Consider the following 21,560-nt stretch of genomic DNA (forward strand, 5'->3'; position numbering starts at 1 on the left):
TCTAAAACAGAAGACTTCTAATGTGCTGGGTTGCTTCTGCCAATGCTAGGTACAGGTCCAACTGCACAGCTGGACGATCTTTTCAATTCAAATGGAGTTGTAAAAACCTCGCCACCTCAGCCTGGTGCTTCAAGTTTATGGGAAGATACAAGTGATCTTTTTGGAGACTCTGTTTCTACAAATGTCATGCCTCCAAACATTGTACAGGTTATATAAACACCACCCCCCCCCCCCCCCCCCCCCCCCCCCCCCCCCCCCCCCCAACTCCCTGCCAAAAAAAAAAACCCCTCGAACATTTAAAGAAAAAGACACAGGTATGCTTGCTGGAATCGTTTAGATCACATTTAATAGATTTATTTTGCCTTTTCAAACAACAGAATCTTGGTGAGGATCTTTTTGGAAGCTCTTCATTCAAAGGGGCAGGTTCAGGTTCTACAAGTTCAGTAGCTGTTAAGGTGGCCATCAAGCCACCACCCAGCTACACACCTCCAGGCATTGACTCGAAGGAGTTGTATGTGCCAACTTCAGGAACAGTGGCAAGTTCTGTTACACGACCGGCAACTTCTTTTGTGGGCAGTGTACCGGCGACAGTGGCTAGTGCCACCTTTGATACATTAACACACCGTCCGCCTTCAGCCAATCAAGCTGCGAGTGTTGGGGATGATTTTTTGGGGTTCGAATATTTCAGCGCTTCTGGTTCTCTTTCTAGCTATGCATCACAACCAGCTTTCTCACTAAATGCATCAGCACCTTCTCAACCTGCTTTATCAGGGGCTTTTCATACAGGCCAGTCCTTGTACACGTCTTCTTTTAAGGCTTCGCCGCCAATTGGTGCGATAGCCAGCCAGGGAAAATCAGGGAACACAAGGTCGCAACAGGAAAAAGGGTTCGAAACAAAGTCAGCTGTTTGGGCTGACGGTCTTAGCAAGGGCTTGATTGATTTGAACATAGTAGGCCGTAAGATTCTTGATACTTTTTTTACTGGTGTAATTTTCTAGTCTGAATTTGGTTACACACGTTCTTCTCTGTTTTCTGGCAGCTAAAAGCAATCCTCGAGCAGACATAGGTATTGATTTTGATCAGCTGCGAACTGAAGGAATAAAGGATGACACTTTGTGGACAGGCAAGAGTACGACAGGCATGGGAAAAGCAATGGGTTCTGGTTCGGGACTTGGGGTGGCGGGTGCGAGTGCAATAGTTCCTCCTGCTATGCCAATGGGGATGGCTCCCAGCATGAGCATGGGAGTAGGAGCAAGCAAGGGATCCATGATGCAGATGGGGTTGAATTTGGGAAGACCTGGTGTCGGGTTGGGACCAGCAGTAGGTATTGGTAGGAACTCCAGCTTGGGAGGTTTTTCAAATCAGCAACAACAGTATGGTGGATCCAGATGAGTTGGATCTAGTAGCTTTCTAGTAATGACAGCCATACTCACATGCGCTGCGTTCTTCCTTTGGCGGATTTATTGAAGATATGGCATGAATTATGGCAGGATATTGGCAATCTTAACACGGCCACTAATTTCTGTACTGAACATGGGCTTGACAAAGATTTCTTAAAACCGGTATAAAACATGTGAGATTGATATAAACTCGTTGTTCTTTAAACCTCTCTATTTGTAGCATGATTGACTTTGTAAGATGAGAAGCTGAAAGAAAGCATTGTACAATCGTGTAATATGGAGCATACCTTATGTTATTGGGAAAATTATTTGTTCTATTGTTGAAATTTTGAAGACAATTAATTAGAATCAAAAGATCTAACAAGGTGAGTAGGAAAGAAAAGGGTTTTTTTTAATTCGTTTGTTATGGATATAAGATTGTCCTCTAGGCACAATTTGTAGGTGAAAGCTATTGGAAGATTGGTATACTTATGAATGCCGATTTTGAAATGTACGTGCTCCATCAGACATGAGAAGGGATGGATTTGTGTGCTTCCTTGACCAACATGCATAACTTGCAATACTTGTTTGTATCCAATACTTCATTAGCTATCTGGCCATTGACACCATTTTTCATGTATCGATTTGTATGCTTCCTTGACCAACATGCATAACTTGCAATACTTGTTTGTATCCAATACTTCATTAGCTATCTGGCTATTGACACCATTAGGATTCACTCACCTTGTTAGGAACAATATACAAAGACATATATTCAAAGTTCATGTGACAATAGGCATTTATATGACTAGGTTTCTATGTTTGAACCAGCCTCCCTTTGTTTGTCTTTTGAAACTTGTATTGAGGATGCATTGTGTTGCTTGTATCCCCTTTTCCCTCAAGTTTTTTTTTTTCTTTGTATTCTTTGAAAACAAAACACAGTTTTGGCTCCATGGGTCTTTAATGTGAGCCACACTTCCATGACCTGCTCTATCTCAAAATTGTATGCCTAGTATGTATTATTTAACAACCACAACAAACACAAAGTGCCTATAATCATGTTGAGACTTCAACAATAACATAGTTGTACCTTTGGAACTCCATTCAGTTCTTACACTTTGCAAGATGTAAAATATAACAATTATTTTATATTGTCCTAGGCACTCTGTGCTTATTGAGACAACCTAGACTACATTTGCATGCTATTTTTGGGGCTAGATATTGCTTAGATAGTCCCGTATGTTTTGCATATCATGTCTTGCTCCTCAAGGTTGGATTACTTGGTAGAGGTTGTTCAGTATGTGGCAACCTCCTCTAGCTTAGACCTTACGCAATTCTTTGTAGCTAATTTCATGGTTGAAACGTGCCAATAGTTTACTATCTATTTTTGTGCAAAAGATTAGGAAATTTCACTTTGAAAATGTGTTCGGTGATCCATCATTGCCCAAATAGATTGAGAAAAACAAGCAAGTTCTACCTCTAATTGTTTGCATCTTTCACTAGCTCTCATTCACCATATTCGCACTGAAAATAAAGCAAAGGATGCACGAGATGTAATTAGACACAATCTAGAAGTAGACATTTTATAATATAAACATATGCTCATTGACATATCATATCTCAAAGCCTCCAAGGAAGATGCGTTTGTCATTCTCTTACCAAGTCTTTCAAAAGAGTTAGGATATGAGGGACACACTAATCAACAAACCCAATCCAATCCTAGAAGTGCATCACATCATTGCTATCAAGAAGAAACAAAAGGGAAATGAAATATATGTAACTTCTATCCAAAGAGAATACCAATGACAAAGAATCTTGACGAACTAGAATCATTATGGAGTGATCTTGGCAAGCAATCCATGTAGGAGATACTCACTCAAAATGGCCGAGGGAAAATATTGTTCCATTGGCATATCACAATCCTCTTACTAGGATGCGGATGATTTTTAGTCTTTTGTTGATAGAATTCAAGCATTAAATAGTGAAAAGACTCAAGATCATTGATTTTTTCCTTTGCTCCTTATGGAAGCATTGTGGCCTCCAAGTTGCTACTAGTGCAAGAAACATGTTCTCCAATTAATAATATATACGCCCTTTTGATATGGTCTACGTAAGGAGTAGCTCGTCTAAAATCAGGCTGTTACTTCAGTAGTTGCTCTCATACGGTCCACCTAAGGTTATACCCATATGAAGTAATTGGATTGCGGTATACAATAATCATCATGAATAATGTACTTTATGTTGGCTTTGAAAAGATTGGTGACTTATAGACAATTGAAGTATGGAGAAGCCATGCTGATGATTTTTCTTTTTGGCCTAAATAGCGGAGATTTTAGGCTACTTTCTTGGTTGTAGGTTGTTGACCTGGTTATTCTTCAAGCTTAATTTGTATCTAATTCATGTCTCATTTTTAGGCTAAGGAAACCACAAATGCTATGCTACTTTGTTTGGCTAAGTATGCTCAGATTTGCTAATGATACTAAATCCCTTTGGAAAAATCGGCTAAACTTGGGCTTTGATAGGGTTTGGTTCTCGACTTGAAACATGGGTGCCAAAATAAGGTTTTAGTTTGCTTCACTTAGAAGGATAATTACACATTAGCTTAATACTAGAATTTTGCAAGTATTAGAGTAAGATAAAAACACCTGGTATCCTTGATTTGAGTATACTCATGGTTAGGGTTATACTTATTTGACTACTTTTTTTTTTACTAAATTTGGATTACTTATCTAGCTGAGTGCGATTAGTGGTTGAAACACTTTTGACTCTACTCTACTAAATTTTAAATATATTAGGGCTTTGTTCTTGGCTTGGAATACAATTGCAAAACTAAGGTTCTAGTCATTGCCTCACTTAGCATGATGTTGTCCTATGATGCTACACTTTAAAACTTGTTTATTTGAATTATGCAAGAGGGATTTGGTTGCAAAACATGGCTTCTCAAATCTGTTTCAAAATCTATTTTGTTGTTGAAGGCCAATCAAGGGTCCCTCATATGTGTGGGATGAGAAAAAAAACCTCCAATTGCATCAGAAGTATGCAAGATCTTGGGATGACTTCTAAGAAGATGAAGAATGTTGTCTCAAGGATTACAAAATCCTAAGCTCATTGCTGATTTTAAGCTTAAATGTTAGCTTCAAAGTTGCTAGCTAGGTGTCCTTCAATTACTAGAGGAAATGGCTCATAAAAAGAACACTAAGGCCATTGAATGTATCTGTAGTATAATGATACTATTGTCCACTTCAAGTTTGAAGAAGAAGCAAAGAGAAAACTTATAGGCTCATGTTGCTAGCTCATTGGAATTTTTTCATGCCTTCATCTAAACCTACTTTAACCATTCAAAGGTCCCCCTCCCTCTCTACAGCCTCTTCATGAAGAACTCCCTAGATTTCATGACCTTGATGAGACATTATGACCCGAAAAAATCCTTATGCACAAAAAATAGTGGCTACAAAATGGAAAGGTGTTTCATAAGTATCTATTAAAGTCAAAAATCATCCTTTCGAATATGCTAAAAAGATGACAGAATTCTATGTCACCCATTTTATGTCATACATTGAATTCTATGTATAAACATCCATATGGGTTGAGTACCACATAAGACAACAATGTATACCAAATATATGCTTAAAAGTAGGCTGGTATTGTTACAAGGCATATATGTGTCCTTTGAAGGTCTGGGAAGAAATTCATTACTCTAAGTAGGGCTTGGTATTTTTTAGAATCCTTCTTGAAGCTCAAATTTCAAACCTGTCTTCTCTTGAAAAATATAAACCTATGGAATTGATTTAGCTATTTCCTTGTGATGTAGCATCCAAAACAAGATCCGTCGATATAGTTTGCCACAATAACCAAATTGTTAAGATCATTTCTTTGATGGCAAGTATTTTTTTTTGTAGAGTCTAGTGGCATTTTTATGAAAAGCTATAGTTGGTATATCTCATAAAATTTTCTCTTGAATGAATAATAGATGCAAAACAACACTTTTTTTAATATCTCCATTAGTATCAACACTTACATTAGTATAATACCAGATGAGACAACAATGTATAACATAAACTAGTGAAAAGTAGGCGAGCGCCATACATATTAGTATCCTTTCAAGTTTTTGGGAAATAATCAATATTCTTGATATGCCTTAAAATTTTAAGAGTATCTCATGGACATGTCATGTTTAAAACTATCTTCTCTCGAAAGATATCAATTTGTGGAAATGATTTAACTATTTGTTCATGATAACATCCAAAAGTGGATTTGAAATTGATTCAACCAAAAACATCTAATTGTCAAGATCAAACTTCTACCATGAACCTTACAAGAAGAAATTGATGATATTTTTTCTCATAGTATATGATGGCATGTTTATGGAAAACTAAAGTGTTGAAACAACCCATAGATCTCTTTTAGAGGGATAATTAGTTAACCAATGACCACAGTTTCATAAACTTGCTAGCCCTCGTTGATAATTGACTCAAATTAGCACTAGAGTATGCTTTAGTGATAGATTTTCGTTGGATACATCACTAGAGAGTATCCGTATCATCCAAAAAGTGCCACACTAACAAAACTTAGGATGCTATTATGTAGAGAAATTGCATGCTAATATGAAGTAGTCTATTGTTAGTTGTAAAATTATGGCCCATAAAATTGAAGAAAGTATAGAGTTGTGATATCAAATCCCCATGCACAAGGTATTTTGTATGAAAATCTAAGTAAAGGCTTACTTTTGTTGTTAAATTAGTAATGGTTATTTTTTGCATGTAAGCCATAACTTTTCACTATGAAGTACACCCTATCACTCAAAACCATTTCAACATGTCTAAAAATAATAAGAGTAAATGTCTAGCATTGTAATTAGCCTAAAATAACTTTAAAGTGTTCTAAGTTTCAAATATGAGAAAATTGGCAAGAAACAACATTGAATTTGGTTGAGCCTTTACAAAACATATATTTGTTGGAATCCATAACCCAAAACGTAGTACTAGTTTTTCAAAGCTTACTAACCAACATTGTGGATTTCAAACACCTCAAAAGTCATTAATATCTCTCAAATAATTCTTAAAAGGTTTCACGCTTAGAGAAAATAAGAGTGTCCAAGGATATAAAAGTGTATGATGCCAACCTAGTGTTAACATAGAGTGACTTTATACTTTCCGTTTTGTTCTTTTTTCTTTTTTCTTTTTCAAAATAAAATGAACCATGCAACATTATCAAGAACAAGACAGTTGTAGTAGAGGTTGTATCTCAATCATAGATTAGACTAGTCATCGAGTGCAAAATGATAACATTGAAGGATGCCTCTCCTCCCAAACATACAAGCATAGTTGAGGACCGTTATAACTTTTGTACAACGAGTGCAAAATGATAACATTGAAGGATGCCTCTCCTCCCAAACATACAAGCATAGTTGAGGACCGTTATAACTTTTGTACAACAAAAGTCTCATCAAACTTTATTTTTCAATAGCTCATAAATTTTCTTCAGGCATCAAAACATAGTTTTGCTTGCATGCAAATATGTTGGCGAAGAAGAAAAATTTGAGCCTTACAATGTAATTTTCTCTTAAAGTTTGAAAGTTCTCAAAATTTTCAAAAAGTTTTTTTAAAAAAGGAAGTGTAACTTACAAATTCCAAAAGCTTTAGAAAACACTACAGGCAGCAAGAAAATCCTAGAGACTTTTACATTCAAGATCACAAATGATATTGAATTTGACATCCTAAAACATGGGAACATAGCCTACACTAGAAAATTAAGGTGGAAAACATTTATTTCTTCAAAGCTCTATTGCATACTTACTCTCACCTATTGGCTAGATTTCTACTTGCCATGTACCTGGAATCTCATGAGATCCCTTTTGTGATCTCGCACCAATAAAAAGTTTGAGCTGGTGAAGTCCGAGCTCATCAAGCATGGAACTCAGGGCGATGTTCAGAACACTCAATCATATATGAGTTAAGCCAGGGGAACAAATGCTTGCATTGCTTGCAAGGTGCACTTTTTTCAAAAAAAAAAAACACCTATGGCTATTGCTTCATTGTGCACCACATGCCTTCCTCCCTCATTGGCCACCTTCCCCCTTCGCCCGCCAATTAACTGTCACCATTTTCCTTCCCCTTAATAACACAGCATTTGTGTTGATTCTGGTGAATAAAGCACCACAAAATCAATTGGCCACCTAATGTTACCATTATACTAAGGTTAAGACAGTAGATTATCAACATCACACTCCTCGTTGTGGTATACTTACCTTACCATAGCAGTGCTTCATTGCATAATACAATTTCCAATGTGTAACTATGTCAAGAGCGTGAATGACTAAGTTGACCTTTTTAGACCAAGAATCTAGGTCTATCCTAGCTCAAAATGAATGTTGGTGATGTTCTAACAAATGGAAATCATTTTGTTTTTGAGAAAAGTAATATTCATAAGGAATATTTATGCCAGTGTACACTCCCCCCCCCCCCCTCTCTCCCCAACACACACACACACACACACACACACTTTTATTTAGCTGGCAAGTTTTTGGCTAACCCTTGGCTGAAAGCTCCCATTCTGGTGTGCTAATCTAGAGCTGCTATTCTCTAGAAAAGTTTCACTGAGTCTCTAGAGAAGACCACAGATTTTGAATCCACCTCATCAATAATACGGCGGGAAGGCATCCCTGGTTGATCTTTGTATGAAGGTATCCTTGGTTGACCTCCCTCACCTTGGTACGGTTCATCAATCTAGCTTCAACTACCTAGCTTTCTGGTGGGTGCATAACAATAGGTAGACATAATTTGCTCATCCCTTACCATGATTGGCATACATGCTTTGAATGGATTTTTTAAGTGGCCCTCTTCACACCTAATTTCATGTGGGTGGTGTAGGAGCTTTTAAAGCCGGTGTAACACCTGCATGAACATTCCCTTGTCTATTGTTGGTTTGCATCTGACAGGTACTTCTCCCTTTCTTTGGTGCTTGCTCTCAAAAGCCTCCCCTCTACTCACATGCACTGGAATATCGCTACCTCACACACGTTCTCTTGGGCAGATAAATATCAAGCCATCCCCAGGCAATCCTTATCCCTAGTCAACAAAGGTGGGTGCTTCATAATGGACCCTCTATTTATTGTATTGAGGTTCATTTATATGAACCCGTTGGCTTTCTCTACATACTCACAAACCCGTCTGGGTCCCGTTCTGCCCTGTGAATGAACGTGCGCATACGCGCATGCACACACATCCACAAAAACGGATCTCTCTCTCCCCACACACCTTATCTCCATCTGACTCGCTCACAGTTATTGCCCATTGGGAGGCTCTCTGCATACGGGTATGCTCATGCTCCATCGTTCTCTTCTTCTGCGTGGCTATCACGTGGCTGCTATGCGGGTATAGAGCAGGCAATAGTATACACGCTACAGTTCACACATGGCTACATACGTACATACACACGTAACATGCAGTACTTCAGAGGGATATGGTAGCGAAGGCTGCACATCAGCAGGCGACTGTTGCTGTAAACACTCAAGAGGACTCGAGCAATGAAAACTGGTGCAAGCATCTGTTTTGTCTATTGATGCCTGTCGAGGTAGACTTCCCATACTGGATCGATAGCATTTCTCAAGCTACAACTTCACAGCAAGGACTTCAGGTAGGTGCTCTTGCACCTACTCAGTATTTAAGCATTGCATGATGGTCGAGGTACTGGTTTTTTAACATATGTTTAATTGTTTTTCATGTACGGTTAAGTATGTGTCAGGAATCACCTACTCAGTATATGTCGTACCTACTCAGTACATATCTTTTCCATGCTTGATTGAGTTAAGATGCGATTGTACAGATGTTTTATTTTTAGGGGAAATGCTCTTACATAGTGCTTCAAACAGAGTATTGCAAAGATAAACTTTCATTCAGAGTAAGGCATATGAATACTTGATAAAATATATGGAGTTGACCCTGTCCTAACTTGAAATCAACTTGGTTATATTCAGTACATAGGCCTGAATGATGCTCAAAGTCGATTTGGATTTCTGGTATTAAACACATTGTGAGGTCCTTTATCCTAAGTTCAGTAATGCTTACTAAACTAATCTGGCTTGACACTATTAATCTCAAACTTGCCTACTATATGTGACAAGGTAAACAAGCCATTCTCGGCACCTACTGAGTGTGTTTAACTTTTGAACTGATTGCAGATTTTATTATGTCTTTTAATGATGATATACGGTTTTTTTGGGAAAAATGGACAAATGCTGGCAATGTTCATGCTTAGCTGATACTGAATAAATTTTTTTTTATACATAATAGCTTTGGAATGTTAGAATTGACATCAGATTTACGAAACTCACATTATCCATTAAGTTGAAACGCTTTAAAAATGCTAAAAACTGACAGGCTGCTTGGTCTAGGTTGATGTCATGCAAAAGCATATGATTTTAAGACAAACATCCTTAGTGATTTTCACAAGACAACTGGGCATGGTTGTATCCTTTGTGCTCGCGGGTCAAGCTGACAATTCAAAGGGTTTGTATTGATGATTCTCCGAAGATGTAATAACATCGCAATGATCTATCGAAAGAACAAGTATTTGTACAATAGAATGACAAGATCACTCACTTAGGAGTCAAATAGCATAGGTTGCTAACCAATGCTAAAAACCCCTCGTAGTGACCTAGCAAAAACTATTTTTTACATCTTTTTGAAACATATTACTAAGTAGCATGCATAAAACAGTCACAATTGTTGTAGCATGGACCAGAGGTCAGTTTAATAATGATAATCTGCTGATTTTTTTGAAGGATTGCTGGTCCCTGTTTGATGACCAGGGGACAGATTTGGTTGATCATTTGGAAGGCTACTCTTGGAAGCATAACATCTCTTGTTTTTATTGAATCTAACACATCTTTTTTGGTACAAAAGTGATGTTAATCATAGTGATAACTACAATGGCATGCTTGTCCTGAGAAATTATAGGACTTTTTTTGAGTTTGGAAGTGATGGTTTTTTGTAGTTGTTGCCGATCCTTGTCACACTCATTGTGGCAGGAATATGACACATACTTAACCTTGGTTTAGTGGTGAATTTATTAATACGTGTTGATACAAATAACAAGAGAAAGGGATTATTGACACCTATCCTTTTATGTAATGCTAGAGCTTTGAATATATTCACCTTGTAAATATAGTAATGGGAATTGCTTTTCAACATTTTTTCCTCGTTTAATAGATGCATAGCTTTTGAATTTAGGGATAGTACTTTAGTTTGAACATACTACAATGTTTTTGAATAAAGCCTTAAACCTCACGTGAGGGTCTCGGATGAGATGGCAGTGGATTGGACTTTTTAAAATTAGCTCAAAATACAAAGGAGATGTTGTCCGATTTTTTCTGGAATTAAACGATGAAAACATTATCATAGATTAAGAACTCATTATTTAAACATAATATTTGATCTAGGTTATGGTGTTAGTTTCTATTGTAATTTTTGACACCAATAACAAGGGGAGGGAGTCGTTGACACCTGTCTTCGCAAGTAATGCCATTTCTGATAGGCTTGTGTTTCTTGGATGGTGACATGTAAGAGATTCTTTCCTTGGGATTACAACGGAAACTGTAGCAGTAACGGAAGATCGTCCAATGTACCAGCAAATGTACCAGCTAGATCCTTCTACATGCAGATGTAGTGGAAGCTCATCCCAAAGGATGGGCACATAAGATACAACACTAAGATATTATAGTGTAATGAGCAAAGATCAGATTTTTTATCTAAATGATTGTATTATCCATTAGATACGGAATGTTGTATTGGTGTATATGAAATGATTTATGACATCTTGTTTTAAAATATTGTTATTTAATATATTATCTAATGCAATTGTCTAAGTATGGTTCAAGTATGAGGGGATTTTTCATACTTAAACACACACACACATTTTCCCTACTAGTCTTTGGTCGGACTAGTGCCATACTTAGCAATTGGGATTAGATAATATATCAGATAATAATATAGCTACTCTAATTTATCCTGACTTCAATCAAACGGTTTTTGTCAGGATATGGGTATTTATACCCTAAGAATTGGATTGCGTACTCTTTAATACAAGTTACATTATTATTAGCTTGATCCACCCAATCCAAAGGGATGGGCTCCTAAATTGGTCAAGCATCTACATGTTCACATATAATCCATATACTGTAAGCATTGACCACCCTCGATCAGGTGTGGACTTTCAAGTTATCTTGCAGGATCGAAGTATTGTACAGTAACCAACGTCACGACATATTCCACAAATTTGGAGTGACATCATTGAAATCATGAGACATCAGGTATGTGGATCTCATAATACCTTACTCTCCTCCTTGGAGGACCCCTTTATCATACAACAATTGGATGTACTTACATCTAAGTTCGGTTCAAACACATTACAAATGACTAATCTCGCATTTAAACCTTGTTAACATAGTAAAAGTGACTGAGCTATAAAACATTGAAATTTTTAGGAAGCAATTACTACAATTGGTGGGGGATTGGTCCACTTGGTGGACCATCCTCCACGAAGTGGATCTCTCCTCTGGGACGGGGGAGGGCCACACACACACACACACACACACACACACTTATCTAGCTGGCAAGTTTTTGGCTAACCCTTGGCTGACAGCTCCCCTTCTGGTGTGCTAATCTATAGCTGCTATTCCATAGAAAAGTTTCACTGAGTCTCTAGAGAAGACCACAGATTTTGAATCCACCTCCTTAATAATACGGCGGGAAGGCATCCCTGGTTGATCTTTGTATGAAGGTATCCTTGGTTGACCTCCCTCACCTTGGTACGGTTCATTAATCTAGCTTCACCTACCTAGCTTTCTGGTGGGTGGATAACAATAGGTAGACATAATTTGCTCACTCTTTACTATGATTGGTGTTGAAAGGACGCCCTTTCAAAAACATTTCCATAAAGATTCCATTAAAGATTCCTCAAAGATTCTGTAAAGATTCCACATGAAGATGGTGATGAAGTAATGAAGGTGAAGATGGATGCTGCAACATGAAGATACGAGTTCATGGGCGTCATCGAATATCCCGTTATTATTATTTTGAGCCATTACGGCCACTTTTGTAATGTTTACGGGAACCTCATATTTTAAATCAGCACTTGTATTTTGGCCGCAGATGCTTGTATCATGAGTAAAGCCACCTCAGTTTCTTGTAATTAAGCTCTGTAGAAGCCTAGGGACAGTTCAAGTCATTTGGCTGGACATTAGGTTTGAAGGCTTTGTATATAAGCTGAAACCTAAGGCTTTGTAAAGGACACATTACATTATCTCAAATAATATACAGTCGTGGGTTCTGCAGCACACAGTAGGGAGCTTCACGCACACACACCGTCGCGCACACTAATCACATTGCAGATAATGAGAGTAAGAGCGTGTTAGCATCGAGGAGCTCTCTGCATCGACGCAAGCAATGCAAGCTGAGGACCACATCCCGAGCCCGCCTGCTACGAGCTATATTTGGTCGTAAGTACCTCAAACGACATCCGTTCTGAATGATCGAGTAGTCGTTATCAAGGCGAGAAGCTCTTCGTGTTGATGTCTTTGTAGATCAGTTCTGGACACATTGGAATTGTTGTTTTGAGTCTATCGTGACAGTGATTAGAGGTCTTACAGTTATGGTTTTCAGGGTTTAGGTGTTTGGCCACATAGGATATGTCCTTGTGAGTCTTACCCTCCGATTTCGAGTCATTCCGATATGATTTGAGACTGTTTCGAGCTTGTAGTGTTTTGTAGGATGCGTTGTCTGTTTCTTTGCTTTATGGTAGTGTTGTGGTAGGATTAGTGACTGTAGAGTGTTGTTCGTGTCTAGCTCAGGGTTGACAACTGAGAGATTGCCTCCATGCCCTAGTCGGGTCAGCTACGTCCTCGGATTGACAGTTTGTTGGTCTGTGTTCTCGCTGTGCTCCATCGACCGTCGCAAAGGTATCCTTGGTTGACCTCCCTCACCTTGGTACGGTTCATTAATCTAGCTTCACCTACCTAGCTTTCTGGTGGGTGGATAACAATAGGTAGACATAATTTGCTCACTCCTTACCATGATTGGCATACATGCTTTAAATGGATTTTCAGTGGCCCTCTTCACACCTAATTTCATGTGGGTGGTGTAGGAGCTTTTAAAGCCGGTGTAACACCTGCATGAACATTCCCTTGTCTATTGTCGGTTTGCATCTGACGGGTACTTCTCCCTTTCTTTGGTGCTTGCTCTCAAAAGCTTCCCCTCTACTCAAATGCACTGGAATATCGCTACCTCACACACGTTCTCTTGGGCAGATAAATATCAAGCCATCCCTAAGCAATCCTTATCCCTAGTCAACAAAGGTGGGTGCTTCATAATGGACCCTCTATTTATTGTATTGAGGTTCATTTATATGAACCCGTTGGCTTTCTCTACATACTCACAAACCCGTCTGGGTCCCGTTCTACCCTGTGAATGAACGTGCGCATACGCGCGTGCACGCACATCCACAAAAACGGATCTCTCTCTCCCCACACACCTTATCTCCATCTGACTCGCTCACAGTTATTGCCCATTGGGAGGCTCTTTGCATACGGGTATGCTCATGCTCCATCGTTCTCTTCTTCTGCGTGGCTATCACGTGGCTGCTATGCGGGTATAGAGCAGGCAATAGTATACACGCTACAATTCACACACGGCTACATACGTACATACACACGTAACATGCAGTACTTCAGAGGGATATGGTAGCGAAGGCTGCACATCAGTAGGCGATTGTTGCTTTAAACACTCAAGAGGACTCGAGCAATGAAAACTAGTGCAAGCATCTGTTTTGTCTACTGATGCCTGTCGAGGTAGACTTCCCATACTGGATCGATAGCATTTCTCAAGCTACAACTTCACAGCAAGGACTTCAGGTAGGTGCTCTTGCACCTACTCAGTATTTAAGCATTGCATGATGGTCGAGGTACTGGTTTCTTAACATATGTATAATTGTTTTTCATGTACGGTTAAGTATGTGTAAGGAATCACCTACTCAGTATATGTCGTACCTACTCAGTACATATCTTTTCCATGCTTGATTGAGTTAAGATGCGATTGTACATATGTTTTTATTTTTAGAGAAAATGCTCTTACATAGTGCTTCAAACAGAGTATTGCAAAGATAAACTTTCATTCCGAGTAAGGCATATGAATACTTGATAAAATATATGGAGCTGACCCTGTCCTAACTTGAAATCAACTTGGTTATATTCAGTACATAGGCCTGAATGACGCTCAAAGTTGATTTGGATGTCTGGTATTAAACACATTGTGAGGTCCTTTATCCTAAGTTCAGTAATGCTTACTAAACTAATATGGCTTGACACTATTAATCTCAAACTTGCCTACTATACGTGACCAGGTAAACAAGCGATTCTTGGCACCTACTTAGTGTGTTTAACTTTTGAACTGATTGCAGATTTTATTATGTCTTTTAATGATGATCTACGGTTTTTTTAAATTAAGAACTCATTATTTAAACATAATATTTGATGTAGGTTATGGTGTTAGTTTCTGTTGTAATTTTTGACACCAATAACAAGGGGAGGGAGTCGTTGACACCTGTCTTTCCAAGTAATGCCAGTTCTGATAGGCTTGTGTTTCTTGGATGGTGACAGGTAAGAGATTCTTTCCTTGGGATTACAATGGAAACTGTAGCAGTAACGGAAGATCGTCCAATGTACCAGCTAGATCCTTCTACATGCAGATGTAGTGGAAGCTCGTCCCAAAGGCCATATGGGCACATAAGATACAACACTAAGATATTATAGTGTAATGAGCAAAGATCAGATTTTTGATCTAAATGATTGTATTATCCATTAGATACGGAATGTTGTATTGGTCTATATGAAATGATTTATGACATCTTGTTTTAAAATATTGTTATTTAATATATTATCTAATGCAATTGTCTAAGTATGGTTCAAGTATGAGGGGATTTTTCATACTTAAACACACACACACACATTTTCCCTACTAGTCTTTGGTTGGACTAGTGCCATACTTAGCAATTGGGATTAGATAATATATCAGATAATAATATAGCGACTCTAATTTATCCTGACTTCAATCAAACGGTTTTTGTCAGGATATGGGTATTTATACCCTAAGAATTGGATTGCGTACTCTTTAATACAAGTTACATTATTATTAGCTTGATCCACCCAATCCAAAGGGATGGGCTCCTAAATTGGTCAAGCATCCACATGTTAACATATAATCCATATACTGTAAGCATTGACCACCCTCGATCAGGTGTGGACTTTCAAGTTATCTTGCAGGATTGAAGTATTGTACAGTAACCAACGTCACGACATATTCCACAAATTTGGAGTGACATCATTGAAATCATGAGACATCAGGTATGTGGATCTCATAATACCTTACTCTCCTCCTTGGAGGACCCCTTTATCATACAACAATTGGATGTACTTACATCTAAGTTGGGTTCAAACACATTACAAATGACTAATCTCGCATTTAAACCTTGTTAAAATAGTAAAAGTGACTGAGCTATAAAACATTGAAATTTTTAGGAAGCAATTACTACAATTGGTGGGGTATTGGTCCACTTGGTGGACCATCCTCCACGAAGTGGATCTCTCCTCTGGGACGGGGGAGAACCACACACACACACACACACACACACACACTTATCTAGCTGGCAAGTTTTTGGCTAACCCTTGGCTGACAGCTCCCCTTCTGGTGTGCTAATCTAGAGCTGCTATTCTCTAGAAAAGTTTCACTGAGTCTCTAGAGAAGACCACAGATTTTGAATCCACCTCATCAATAATACGGCGGGAAGGCATCCCTGGTTGATCTTTGTATGAAGGTATCCTTGGTTGACCTCCCTCACCTTGGTACGGTTCATTAATCTAGTTTCACCTACCTAGCTTTCTGGTGGGTGGATAACAATAGGTAAACATAATTTCTCACTCCTTACCATGATTGGCATACATGCTTTAAATGGATTTTCAGTGGCCCTCTTCACACCTAATTTCATGTGGGTGGTGTAGGAGCTTTTAAAGCCGGTGTAACACCTGCATGAACATTCCCTTGTCTATTGTTGGTTTGCATCTGACGGGTACTTATCCCTTTCTTTGGTGCTTGCTCTCAAAAGCCTCCCCTCTACTCACATGCACTGGAATATCGCTACCTCACACATGTTCTCTTGGGCAGATAAATATGAAGCCATCCCCAGGCAATCCTTATCCCCAGTCAACAAAGGTGGGTGCTTCATAATGGACCCTCTATTTTTTGTATTGAGGTTCATTTATATGAACCCGTTGGCTTTCTCTGCATACTCACAAACCGGTTTGGGTCCCGTTCTACCCTGTGAACGAACGTGTGCATACGCGCGTGCACACACATCCACAACAACGGATCTCTCTCTCCCCACACACCTTATCTCCATCTGAGTCGCTCACAGTTATTGCTCATTGGAAGGCTCTCTGCATACGGGTATGCTCATGCTCCATCGTTCTCTTCTTTTGTGTGGCTATCACGTGGCTGCTATGCGAGTATAGAGCATGCAATAGTATACACGCTACACTTCACACACGGCTACATACGTACATACACACGTAACATGCACTACTTCAGAGGGATATGGTAGCGAAGGTTGCACATCAGCAGACGAATGTTGCTGTAAACACTCAAGAGGACTCGAGCAATGAAAACTGGTGCAAGCATGTGTTTTGTCTACTGATGCCTGTCGAGGTAGACTTCCCATACTAGATCGATAGCATTTCACCCTCACTCTTTGCATACAATGTGCTTTCGGTTGGACTGTTAGGAAAGCCTCGTTTGACCAAATGAGTGTCGGTCTTCTTATACCATGCACGAGGAGATTGCTTCAACCCATACAAAGCTTTCTTACATTTTCATACTTTATCTTGCTGCCCTTTAATGAGAAACCCGCGATGCTGCATTACATAAACTTCCTCAAATATGTCACCATTCAAGAAAGCAGTAACAATGTTTGATTGATGTACATCCCAATGAAAATGAGATGTTAATGCACATAGAAAATGCACAGTAGTCATACGACAAGTGGGAGCAAAAGTCTCTTCATAATCTATTTCTTTTGGTTGTGCATAACCCTTTGCAACAAGTCGATCCTTGTAGCGATCAATCTGACCATCCGACTTGCGTTTCAACTTGTAAACCCACTTGTACCAATGGCCTTTTTTCCAAGAGGCAAATCACATAAAGTCCATGTGTCATTTTCTATAAGGCATCATATTATGATTGCATGGCAGCCATCCACAATTTTTTGAATTTTGTGCTTCATTAAAATATAAAGGTTTCTCTGCATCACATAAGAGAGAGAGAGCCAAAGCATAACAATCTGATGCATAAGATGCATAGTGAGAACTTGAACAGGTACGATTAGACAAAGATGCATCCAATTTACTGTCATGCAAAGTATGCATCGGCCATTTTGACATACCTCTAGCCTGTTCATTCTCAGCCCTTTCCTCATCAAGTACATCATGTACATCTGCATTAATAATAGGATGATCTATAACATTTTTAAAAACACCCATAGGCTGTACATTTACCTCATTGGAATTTACATTCAAACTTCCACCACTGAAAAGAGGCAGCAAAGTGTCATAAATGTCGTGTAATCTTACATTACTGTCTCTAGTATATGCAAGGGCTGAATAGAATCTTCCACAAACACAACATCCTATGAGACCAAGATACACTTTATTTGAGGATGATACAACCTGTAGCATTTACTTTTAGCACTATAACCAATAAAAATGCATTTGACAGCCTTATCATCCAATTTTTTGCGCTGCATTTGTGGCACCAAAGCATAAGCCAAACAATAAAAAACGCGCATATGCTCAATAGAAGGCTTTCTATCATGCCATTCTTCATAAGGAGTCATAGATTGCAAAACTTTCGTAGGACACCTGTTAAGTACATAAGTGGCACACATGATGGCCTCAAGCCAAAATGAATGCGGCAAATCTTGACTTTTAGCCATATATCGAGCCATTTTCGTAAGTGACCTATTTTTCCTCTAGGCAACACCATTTTGTTGAGGCGTATACGACACTGTACATTGGTGTTTTATCCCATGAATAGCCAAAAATGCATTAAAATCATGAGACATATACTCCCCCCCTCGATCTGAACGGAGGGTCCATAGTACATTTTGAGAAATTTTTAGGCATAGCTAGAAATTGTTTGAAGCACATAAACACTTCGGACTTCACTTTAAGCAGACACACCCATGCATGCTTAGAGTAATCATCAATGAAAGTCACAAAGTAAAGATAATTTCCGAAGGACGGAGTTTGCATGGGCCCACAAACATCACTATGCACAAGCTACAACTTGCATGTGCCCCTAATTGAACCATCCTTTGGAAACTTTGAACGTTGTACCTTACCCAAAATACACCCTTCACAAACATGTTTGACAGGTGCTTCAAGAGGCAGCAAAGAAGAAACATATCAGATTTCTGCAAATGCAGCAAACTGGAAAAATTCACATGGCCAAAACTTGCATGCCAAAGTTTTGCATCTCAAGCAGCCTTTGAATCCACAAAACATTTGAAAAATTCTACCTACACTTGTCATACAAAGTGAGCTTATACAACAGTAAAGGCCAGTTCAACTACACACTGTTTAGTCTTGTCTTTTTTGGAAAGCGACTCTTGCAATAGCAATGTGCATAATGCATCAAACTTCACAAATTTTGGATTTCCTTGGGTCATAAGTCTCCAAGTACTAGCAAAAGTCTCGTAAGAATCTGGCAAAGCATCAAGAACAATGTGCACAAGGGAACTGTCAAAAGTGACTTCACCTGTAGAAATAAGTTGCTCATTGATATCCTTGACACTAGCAAGGAAAGTGTCCATCTCATCTTTGTCATGCATAATCTTCAATTCCAGCACTTTACGCAACAATGCAATTTTAGCTTGATTGCGACTTGCATAAAGACAACCAAGAATATCCCAAGCCTGTTTTGCAGATTTTGTTGAACAAATATGCGGAGTAATAGTGCGTTTCATAGAAAACACAATCAAAGCATGAGCCCGTGTATCTTTTACATCCCAATGAGCTTGCTTAACCATAGGCAAAACAACTCTAGAAGCAACAATCCTGTCACCAAAACCTCCGACATCCTCAACCTTGCCTACATCCTCAGAACTAGGACGGACATCAATGCCCTGCACAATATTCCAAATGCCCTTTGACACAAGGACTTGTTGCATCATATAAGCCCACATAGGGTAATTGTCCCCATCCAATCTATCCTTAGCAACAAACATCTTGAGCACATATGTGTTGTTGTTTGCCATGGCAAATGTTGCACCTAGTGTGAAAATTGCCCGAAAAAAGGTGAAATAAAGCACGAACAACACATGATATATAGCACAAACCATAGAAGATTGTAAGGGACCTATTATGCAAAAAATGGCAATGACAAAAATTCTACAAAAAATGACAATAGTTTGTGCAATACTACCTATAGTGGAAACGGAGGTCGAAATGAGCCTAATTGAAAATTCTGACCAGACCAAGCTCTACGAGCTATCGTGCAGTGTTTGTTGACCTGCTGACACTCGCCAAAGCTCATAGAAATTGGATAAAGTGAGCAAGCGTGTGTTGGAGCTCGTGGCGACTAAGCCCGACAGGATGCAACCTGCTCTGATGCCAATTGTTGGAATTAGGGTTGCAGGAAAACACACATAGCTTGGAGAAGATGAAGGAAGCTCAAGGCACACGACAAAGAGTGTATTACTTAGTGTGCAATGGAAAGATAAGATAGCCCTAGAGTCATGGGCGTATATACAATGCACGAGGGGAAAAAGCTCCTAGTGAGGGAAAAAATGCCTTGTCGATCCTAAGTGTGTTCACACACATCACTACCACATGTATATGGTATCATTTTCCTTCCTTACCACAACTTAGGCATGAAGGTTACATATCAGTATCACAAATCTGCCTTGATTTATGCGATTAAATGGCAATTACGCCACCGAATTTTCTATCAGTTTCATAAGGCTTGACAATCAAGGTGATATATATAGCATGGAAATGTGCTCGTGTAGACCGTGCTTGCTACCAAGTCAAAACATACATACTGACTTTATACGCTAAAATCCCAATTGTAGTATTCACCAACTTAGCATGCACCACTTCTTGCATAATAAGCACTATCCTGCAAGTGACACACATGATGGAAGGAATATTTGACATCACTAGAGATATATATCCCTTACAAATGTATTGGGTACCACCAAGTGTTGAAAATGCCTATCTGATCAGGAAAAGTTGCTACACATTAGGACTTGTTTGGGGTCTTCTTGGGCCCTTTAATCTGCCCCAAGCCTAATGACATTGTTTAAGTAGTGGATCAATAGGAGGAAGCCATGTGGACAAAAATGTTGGGTATGTCATCCCCTAATTTCTAGTGGTCAAAACTTGGAGTGTAGGCTTATCTTTTTTGTAAATGGACATGAAAATTCCAAAATCTTCAAAAATAAAAGATTTGGCTCTATTTTTTATTCTAAATACTCTTGGCTGGAGTAAATGGGCCACCCTCAAAAAATGGGCTAGCCCCAAAAATGCCCCCTCATTATTAATTTGACATTCAAGTTTACTTTTCCCTCCCTCCACTCACTCCTTCTCTCTCTACATACCAGATCTTACCCCTCCTCTCTCTAGAACCAAAAATCTTGGTTTTCACTCTCTCTCCTATTAAAAGAGGCCATTTTGGCCTCCTCTCTCTCCAATCTACCTTTCCCTTCTCTCCTAAGCCTAGTTCTGAATTTTGGATCCTTTTTTGCTATGGAGAGCTTGTAATACAGTCCATTTTCCCCTTCTTGGAGGTATTCACCCACTCTCCACTCTCATCTTGGGGGCTCACATACATCTTGTAGAGCTTAGCTTAGGGTTTAGAGACCTTCAATTTGCAAAGCTTTAGGGTTAGAGAGCTTCAGCTTAAAAGTCTTCGGGCTTTAGGAATCTTCAACTTGCAAAGATTTAGGGGTAAGGGAGCTTTAGCTTGCACAATGCAAAAAGCTTGGATAGCATGAGTCATGGACCTCATTCAAGGGTAGACTCATTATTTTTCACCAACCAGCAAGACGATAATGGCCATTGGGTAACCACAACCTTTG

The 21,560-nt window shown here is 39.0% G+C and overlaps 1 protein-coding gene across 5 annotated transcripts in view; it reads left to right on the forward strand.

Moving 5' to 3' along the window:
- Positions 1–1,726, forward strand: part of LOC147420675 (clathrin interactor EPSIN 1-like) — a 46,674-nt gene extending 44,948 nt beyond the window's left edge. For 4 of the 5 annotated variants that reach the window (XM_086505170.1, XM_086505171.1, XM_086505173.1 and 1 more), the window contains 3 exons: positions 50–207; positions 378–957; positions 1,040–1,726. In XM_086505170.1, coding sequence (XP_086361296.1) covers positions 50–207; positions 378–957; positions 1,040–1,392 — 1,091 coding nt within the window. In that variant the 3' untranslated portion in view covers positions 1,393–1,726. The remainder of the gene's footprint in view (positions 1–49; positions 208–377; positions 958–1,039) is intronic. The other variant, XM_086505172.1, reaches the window with a different exon arrangement.
- Positions 1,727–21,560: the final 19,834 nt, after the last annotated feature.

This window comes from Adiantum capillus-veneris, chromosome 28 (assembly GCF_014529385.1).
Source record: "Adiantum capillus-veneris isolate H3 chromosome 28, ASM1452938v2, whole genome shotgun sequence".
In the NCBI taxonomy this organism is placed as follows: Eukaryota; Viridiplantae; Streptophyta; class Polypodiopsida; order Polypodiales; family Pteridaceae; genus Adiantum; species Adiantum capillus-veneris.